Here is a 9246-nt window from a genome sequence, read left to right on the forward strand (position 1 = left end):
AGTTGTCTAACAGATTTTGAGATATCTGAAAAGGGCACCTAGAAAGGGAATGTTCTTTAAGCCTCATAATCACATGAAGATAGAGGTCTTCTCAAATGTTGACTATGTTGGGTCCAAGCTTTATTGAAAATCTACTATTGGCTAATGCGTTTTTCTGGGAGGTAATCTGATTAGTTTGAAGCGTAACAAGCAAAATGTTGTAGCTCGTTCTAGTGTTGAAGCTTATAGAGCCATGACTCATGCAATCAATGAATTGATGTGCGTGAGATTTGTGGTAAGAGAGTTGAAGCTACAATAGGAGGAGCCAATGACTATGTACTGTGACAATCAAGTTGCCATATTTATTGCAAGGAACCCTGTATTTCATGAACGAACGAAACACATTAAAGTTTATTGTCACTTCACTTGAGAAGTGATGAAAAATGAAGTCATCACCCCCTATGTGCGGTCTGGTGATAAGATTGGAGGTATGTTTACCAAAGCACTGGGTCGACGTGAATTCAGTGTGTTCTACATGTTGAATTTATGAAAAAGAGAAATACTCTATATTGTTGTATGAGTACAATGAGTCTCTATTTATAATTGAGGAAACAAGTCTAATCAAATTACAATTAAACTACTCTTCTACCAGTTACACCCAAAGTTAAACACTAAAAAATAAGTCATAGAACAATTAAACAATTGAATAATAAATAAAATACTAATATTGCTAAAAGTCCTTTAAATTGAGGCTCTTCTATGACATTCTTCCCATGAGACTCTTCATGGACTCCACCATATTAATTTTGATTTCGTGAGATTTTTTGATATAATACTCATATAAAACTTTTTCATACCTGTTCTTTATTGCTCCCCATCAAACTGGAGTTTTTGACTTCAACTTGAAATGAAAAAGATTCTTGGTCTTCAATCTTCATTGGCTAAATTTTTTCATAGATGCCTATTCTTCGTCTTACGTTTTTCCCCTTTCTTGAATATTTTAGTCACATAAAATTTATTACAATATATGAAATAAAATACCTCTTTCTCCTTCTATTTCTCCCCCTTAGGCTTGGAGGTATTGGCGTGATCCAACTTGAAAAAAAAAATAAAAAAAATAAAAAATAAAAAATAAAAAATAAAATAAACTTCATCATGGATGAGTATATGTACTGAATTGGATACAAATTCTCAAAAAATAAGAAATATGAGTGATAAAAAAGAGTAGAAGCCAACGTCATAGGATTTCAAAAAAAGGGGTAATGTCTGTCACTCAAAGAACGGCGATGAAAATCACTTTAAGAGTTTTTTATTTTTTTTTATTTTATGAAATGTGAATTTTATTAAGAGAAACAAAAAGAGCTAACTCCTGACAACAAGAGATTGCAAGGAGGCTCCTTGTTTGGCTAGAGCATCAGCCACAAAATTTGCTGATCTCGGAATGAGAGACTAGAAACACTCCAAGAGATTTACAAAATCCAAAACTTCAAAAAAAGCATCCTAGTGACACCATGGAGGAGTAGAGGCATGCTGGCACCAACCGATCACAACCTTAGAGTCTCCCTCGATAAGGACAGGTCCGAAGCAATGATCACGAAAAACACGAAGCCCATTGAGGAGGCTTTGGAGTTCAGCCGTTGTGGAGTCTACAATACCAAGGGGCCCAGAGAAAGAGACGATTTGGTTCCCAAGAGAGTCCCGGATCACGCCACCAAACCCAGCTAAGCCAGGGTTACCAAGAGAAGAGCCGTCAAAATTCAGCTTAAGGACTCCAGCAGGAGGCGGGGTCCATTCGCATCTGACAGGAGGCTTCGAGGAGAGGTGGAGCTGGGCTAAGCTTCTCTAATTATCCATGATGGATGTTCCAGAGAACGGGGAGAAGGCCTTTCTTGAGTGAAGCCAAGTAGCAATACTGCCTGAGATGGTTTCAATAACTCTATCTTGATTGCTGGGTTTGACATTGAATCTTCGTTGATTTCGCTCCAGCCAAAGACCCCACGGGATGAATGCGGATATAGCAGAGATCATCAGTTTCCCAATACTGGGGATAGGAGTTCTAGCAAGCATACAACAGGTGGCTGACAAATCCTCAGGGAAGCAGAGTTGGAGCCCAATTTTCGTAAGAATCGACGTCCAAATCCCCCAAGAGAAAGAGCACAAAAGGAGCAGGTGGCTTACAGTTTCTTCCTGTGCATGGCAGAAGGGGCAAATGGGGTCAAATCCTTGATTGCCACGAATTCTGAGGTTGTTAGTAGAAAGAATCTTATTACGACAAGCACTCCACATGAAAAATTTTATTTTTGGGGGGGCACTAAGACGCCAAGTGAATTCCACTGCATGCTTGGGACCCTGAGTGATCTCTCCTCGAATAACAAGATAGGTGGAGCTGACAGAGAAGGAGCCACTTTTATCTGGCCATCAGACTAGCTTGACTGATTTGTTAGCTTGGATTCTGGTTGACTGCAAAGTGTCCAACAGTTGACTGGCTTCAAGACCTTCTGAATCAGATAAGCCATGATGAGGCTGAATGTTCCATCCCCCATTATCAGCAACTTCACTAATGGTACTATTCCTCAATCTCGAAATACCGTGGAGGCTAGGAAAAGTGCTCTGAAGAGGCATATCCCCCAACCATAAATCTTCCCAAAATCTGATATGATGGCCATCTCCCACATAAAAGCGGACTGCAGCTGAGAAAGTAGGAGTCAAGAGATAAAGCGACCGCCATATAGGAGATAAATTCCTTCTGTTTCCCCCATTTGTCCACCATTTTGAGGAGATACCGAGCTTTGGTAGCACCATATTTTTCCAAAGGTTTGGAGCTGATGAGTTGAACCGCCAAATCCATTTAAGAAGTAAAGCCTGATTCATGTCTTTGGATAGCCGAATTCCGAGACCTCCAAAATTTTTTGGAAGGCAAACTTCCTCCCAGTTGATCAAATGGTACTTGAAATCCGGGCTATTCCCTCTCCACAGAAAACGTTGCTCAAGCTGCTGACAAATAGAAGCTGGGGCAAGGCATGGAGGAGAGATAATCGTTTGGAATGCCAGCGATACATGATTTCAAAAGAGTCAACCTTCCTGCCTTGCTAAGCAGACGACCCTTCCATGATGCAAGACGTAATTCCATCTTCTCTATGACTGAAATCCAAAGATCTTTGCAAATACGACCAGTGAACAGAGGGAGGCCAAGGTAAGTGCGAGGGGTGGATGAGATTACACACCCAAGCACCTCTGCCATTTCTGAGAGAGAATTTGGGTTGATATTGAATCCAATCAAAGAAGTTTTCCTCCAATTAACTTTCTGACCTGGGCAGATTTCAAAGAGCCCCAATACTACCTTTACTTTTTTTATGTTGTCCAGTGTTCCTGCACCAAAAATTAAAGTTTCGTCCGCATATTGAAGCACCGGAATGTTGAAAGCCGAAGAGCTGCTGATTGGATGCAACCATCCACATTCTTTGGCCAAGACTAGCATAGTAGAAAGAAATTCCGTCACAATGTTGAAAAGATGAGGAGAAAGAGGGTCACCCTGTCTCAATCTTCTAGATCCCTTGAAGCATCCACAGACTGTTCCATTTAAGATAAGAGAGTACGAGGCGGAGGACAGACAACTCCTAATCCAATATCTCCAATGATCTCCAAAGCCCATCCTACTCATAATGTCATCCAGTAGACTCCAATTTACCCGGTCAAATGCTTTTCTAAATCCAGCTTAAGGATAAAGATTGGATCCTTTGAGCGAGAAGATTTATCAAACAACTTGTGCGCCGCCATAGCCGAGTCCAATATGTTTTTGCCCTTTAAGAAAGCACTTTGGCCATAGCTAATAACAAGTGGGAGAACTATTTTGAGTCTGTTTGCAAGGAGTCTTGCAATGATCTATGAACTTGAAATTAGGCTGATAGGACGAAAGTCACCCAAGGGTCTCGACATTTCTCTTCTTGGGGATTAGAGAGATAAAATCACTTTAAGAGTATTAATAAAAAAAGTCTCAATGGACTTCAAAACACCCATATATAAAAAAGAGGAACCAACCAAATCAATGCACCAAAAGGTTGGCCCAAAGAGGTAAACACTGACAACGGCTAGCCAATACACCCAAAAGACCGATCTGTTAGGTGCAGAAAGTTACTGCCTACAAGAGTGGACGGAACCACTCTGACACCCACCCCGCCCATTCTCTACTGCCTCTCACGGGATTCGAACGTGGGATGTGGCGTGCCCAACTCTGATACCATGACAGCGCCTAGCTAATACACCTCAATAGACCGGTTTGTTAAGTGCGGAAAGCCAAGTACCTAACCCAGGTGGACCGGAACCGCCTAGCTCTGACACCCATCGTTCCCATTCCCTACCGCTTCACCCGGGATTCGAACGTGGAACGTGTTGCCCAACTCTGATACCATGACAGCGGCTAGCCAATACAACCCAACAGACCGATCTGTTAGGTGTGGAAAGCTACCGCCTACAAGAGTGGACGAAACCACTCTGATACCCACCCCGCCCATTTTTGACCGCTTCTCACGGGATTCGAACGCGGGACGTGGCGTGCCCAGCTCTGATACCATGTCAGCGGCTAGCCAATACACCCAACAGACCGATTTGTTAGGTGCGGAAAGCTACCGCCTACAAGAGTGGACGGAACCACTCTGACAAACACAATATCCTTAGTTTATCCCCCAGCTTGGACAAAACATAATATGGGAGAAGAAAATCACTGTAAGCCGTACGACATAGCTCCATATACAGTCAAAATGGTCATAGTCCGAAACACACTCCACTCAATTTTAAAGGTGGAAAAATGACCCAACTTTAGAGCAAAACGAAGAGACTTCTCACTTTTTAAGGGTAGCTCAAACACAAATCACCTCTTGGTTGAATAACAAAAAGACTTGACTGAAGCTGTATGTTGGACACAGTCCTATAGTTTTAGGTAGTGAGTCTAGGCATTGCTTTGAAGTGATGAAAACACATGATGAGAAACTACGGAAATAGTACCCTATCTAGGAGGTATCGACTATGTAATACCAAACTACCCTTCATATTGTTTTCTAATGAGGTGGATTTCAATTGTTGGTGAATTAGATTGCTGAAAGGAAGATTGATACTTTTGTGCTCAAAATTATGTCTTTCCATCTTTTTCAGCATATTGAGCTTTGGTGAAGGTTTTGAAAACAAAAGTAAGGGTGAGCGTACTCTATTTCCTGTAGATAGATGGTTTCAGTCCATTCATATGTCGATCTTGAGTTTTTCCCAATTGGTTTCTTGCTAGCAATTTGTAGAACTCTTCATGTAACAAATTTTGTACCTTGTGTGAGATTATGAAGCTTTTTGTACTAGGCTTGATGAAGGGCAGAAACTCTTCTCCTATTATCCTTTTCATCTCTTGTCATGTAGTGATCTCGAGCTCCAAAAATTGGTTTTGGTGGTATGTTGTGGCTTGTCTCCCCTCAACCCTAAAACTAACAAAGCAAGTTGTTTATCTGGTGGGACCTCCTTGAACTTGAAATTTTTTTCAACCGTAGTTACCCAATCAAGGTAATCTTCAGCATCAAGGCTTCAATTAAATTCAGAAAACTCAATTTTGATTCCATCTCTCATTGTTGTATGTTGGTGGAGGATTATCTTGGAGGTGTCTTGGGTGCTAATTCTGTAGTCTTACAAGAAAGGCATGTTTTTGGACTGGAGTTTCCATGAAATTATTATTACCTTCGTGTCTTGGGTGCTAATTCTGTAGTCTTACAAGAAAGGCATGTTTTTGGACTGGAGTTTCCATGAAATTATTATTACCTTCTTCATATTCTTGATTTTGTAGTCTTACAATAGAGGCACATCCTTGGACTGGAGCTTCCATGAAGTTATCACCTTCTTCATAATCTTCAAGTCCCACTATTAGTGGCAATAATAGTAGTTTCTTGTGACACTTGCTTCATTAGCTGCTAAAATTTGCTTGTGATATCAGCCATAGACTCTTCAAAATCTGATCTAGACACGTTCTCCATGTTGATTTTTTCAATATTTAGAGACTTGGTATTAGCCTTGATTAGACACTTACTCTAATAAAATAATGCCACCAATTATTGAAATAAAGTTGATGTTACTAGCCTTGATGGACCAAAGTAAATCAATAAATGGTTTGGTAGTTAAATACTGTGTTTATATCTACACATTTTCAACAGTATGAGAAAAATCTGTCTCCAAGTATTGGTAGGAAAGCTTCCCTGCAGGAAAATGTGTATCAACCTATAAGGTGCAAAGTCTAAGTTGCCTGTCCTATGACATTCTGCTTCTACGAGATTTTGCTTCCAGCAATGCTCTGTAGATACTGGTTTACTAATATAAAATGCAGTCTCCTTTTAACTGAGAGAGTTGTTTACTGAGGTGATGCTCCATTAAGTAATGAAAGTCGATGCTAAGGATTACTAGTAAGTTTTATACTTCCAGTATTTTGATCTAAATTTTATTGTATCTGTTTTTTCAGCTTAAGGAGATTGCCAGTGCATTTGGGGTTTTGAAGGCATGTCATTTTGAACTTAATAAGGGCCTTAATGAGCATTTTGCTTTTCTCGAGGTACTTGTGCTATGCCTTTTAAGTCCATGACAACTGTTCATGCTATAGCTGTTTTGAGTATGATCTAGAAATGGAAAGACAATAGGTCTTTTAAAATGCTAATATGGTCATCAGCAAAACCGCTTATGCACAAAAGCTATTTTGCATTCTGCATTAAAAAAAAAGAGCTATTTTGTCTGCAATTTTCTCTTATGTAATCAATTCATTTATACTGTCTAATTGAGATGTCTTGAGACGTGTGTTCCATCTGAAGAGCATTCTCTTGCAGTATGCAGATCAATCAATTACCCCTAAGGCATGTGCTGGATTGAATGGGATGAAGTTGGGTGGGGCTGTTTTAACTGTTGCTCAGGCAAATCCTGATGCCTCCAGACAGGTAATCTTGTATGTTAGATGATCTTTTCTATTTCTTATTTTTTTTAATCATTTTTTCTTTCAATTTCATATTTCATTTGCCACTTGTACTTCTATAAAAGTATCAAACTGTGATTCTCTTTGAATTTATCCTTTCTTTCCTGTAACTAAAAGTTGGAGTGTCTGTGTCACAGGAAATTACTGAAAGACCTCCTTTCTACGGTATTCCCGAGTATGTGAAGCCACTGCTTCAGAAACCAACGCAGGTCTTAAAACTGAAAAATGTTGTATGGCTCTAGTCCCTGCTAGTTGATCATCCAATAATGTCTTTTATTCCAACTTTTTAGAGTTTGAATCTGATAAATTCGTCTATGATGTTGGTCTGGATCAGTTTACTCGAGAGGAGTTTTTCCTGCTTACTGAACCAGAACTGGAAGAGATGTTGGAAGACATACGGTTAGAATGTGCCAGGTCGGTGTATGACTGTCATATTGGAATTCTTATGGCAATCCTGTCAAGCAATTCGCTAATACCCGTTTCTTGTGAAAATTATGCAGGTTTGGGACTGTCAAATCTGTTAATCTTATTAAATACAGTTGCAGTGATTTGGTTGTTCACCATGAAGTGGACATTGTGAATGATACGAGTGCCCAGAGTCCCGGACCTGGAAATGGTTCTGAGGCTGAACCAAATTTGGACCACTCAAACTGTGTTGATCAGGAATGTGGTAAAGAATCGTTTCAAAGTGTGAAAGAAGCTCAGAGTGTTGAAGAGGATTTCCATTTGAGCGAATTGAAACCAAAGCAGGACTACGAGCAGGATGAATCTATCGCGGGTAACCTGCAAGACACTGATGCTGAGGCCGGGATTGGAGACTCTAACCAGAAGCTAGAGCAAACAGACACAGATTTGCAAAAACTTGCGGTCCAATTGAATGATACTATGACAGAAAAGGCAGATGTCATTACGGAGCATAAATGTGGCTACATGAGCATATTTGAAGAGGGGTGCATCCTAGTTGAGTATATGAGGAAGGAGGCTGCATGCACAGCTGCACATTCTCTGCATGGACGATTTTATGGGGACCGGATGGTGTCAGCAGGCTATGCCCCATACGATCTGTATCAAGCAAGGTTCGCAAGGTGAATAGTCACTAAATTTGATCCCGTGCTGAGCCCAACGTGGCTATCATTTGTTTCTGAGAGGAGTATTTAGTTATACTGGAGGGCCTATATAAGCCTTGTTCTCTTTTTAGGAATTCATTATCAGCTGCATTGTATCTGCTTTCATTCAGGTAGAAGCGATTATTTTACAAAACAATATCAGTCTGACTTAGTGACTTGGAATACCCTTTTCATTATAGGTTGTTACATCGTGATGGAGTAAAACCCAATTTGTATTCCAATGCATTCACTGTGGAAGTATAGCTAGAAATGACAATCTATGATGGTAACTTCATTCCGGTATTCTAGATGGAAGTTTGCATTTGTCCATGGAAGCATGTACCTATCCAATTTGTATGTCTCTACAGGTAATTTTTAATAGTTTTAGTATCCTATCTGTTAATAGGAATAAATGTACTATGTACAACAAAAAATGTGTAGTTTGCTATGTGCACCTACTATAAAATACGGAGTTATCTGTAATTGAAGTATTTCTAAATAAGACTGTTGGGAGTAATATTTTTGTCTTACTATGATGCATTAGATTCAAGGATAAATTGATAGTAAATACATTCACTAGGGGATAAATTAAACTTAACAAAGTAGTCCCAAAGAGTTTGTTTCATCCAAGGTCGAAATATGCCATGGATGAAGAAATGAAGGCTATGTCCAAGAATTTGGTTCCTCTTCCACTAGGAAATAAAGCAGCTGGGTGTAAATGGGTATTCTCACTCAAGTATAATCTAGATGGGTTTGTTGCTCAATATAAGACTCAGTTCTTTATTAAAGGTTATGTACAGTCTTATGGTATTGATTATGATGAAACTATTTTTGTCATTGCAAAAATAAACTCTGTTCAAGTTCTCATTTCCCTTGCGGCCAATTTTAAATGGGAGCTCCACAAATTCGATATCAAGAATACTTTCATGAATGGGACTCTATCTGAAGAAGCTTATATGAGCCAACCACTTGGTTATGTGGTTGAGGGGGAGAAAATATGTTGACTGAAAAAGGCTATTTATGGGTTGCAACAGTTTCTTTGGGTTTGGCTTGATAAATTTACAATTATTGTTACAACACTCGATTTCAATAGGTGAAAGTAACCACTCAGTGTTCACCAAAAACATCACTACGGGAAACATCTTTATGGTTGTGTGTATGGATGACATTACAAGC

At 39.6% G+C, this 9246-nt stretch overlaps 1 protein-coding gene across 1 annotated transcript in view; it reads left to right on the plus strand.

Annotated features, from left to right (window-relative positions):
- LOC137961985 (splicing factor U2af large subunit B-like) overlaps positions 1 to 8452 on the plus strand; it is a 28880-nt gene extending 20428 nt beyond the window's left edge. The window contains exons 6-11 of the mRNA XM_068808660.1: positions 6464 to 6553; positions 6822 to 6929; positions 7102 to 7194; positions 7299 to 7378; positions 7465 to 8049; positions 8271 to 8452. Coding sequence (XP_068664761.1) covers positions 6464 to 6553; positions 6822 to 6929; positions 7102 to 7194; positions 7299 to 7378; positions 7465 to 8049; positions 8271 to 8334 — 1020 coding nt within the window. The 3' untranslated portion in view covers positions 8335 to 8452. The remainder of the gene's footprint in view (positions 1 to 6463; positions 6554 to 6821; positions 6930 to 7101; positions 7195 to 7298; positions 7379 to 7464; positions 8050 to 8270) is intronic.
- The last annotated feature ends 794 nt before the right edge of the window (positions 8453 to 9246 follow it).

Source organism: Aristolochia californica, unplaced genomic scaffold (assembly GCF_029961685.1).
Source record: "Aristolochia californica isolate CCGP_79_NKW_82.1479 unplaced genomic scaffold, dmAriCali1.0.hap1 SCAF_4, whole genome shotgun sequence".
NCBI lineage: Eukaryota > Viridiplantae > Streptophyta > Magnoliopsida > Piperales > Aristolochiaceae > Aristolochia > Aristolochia californica.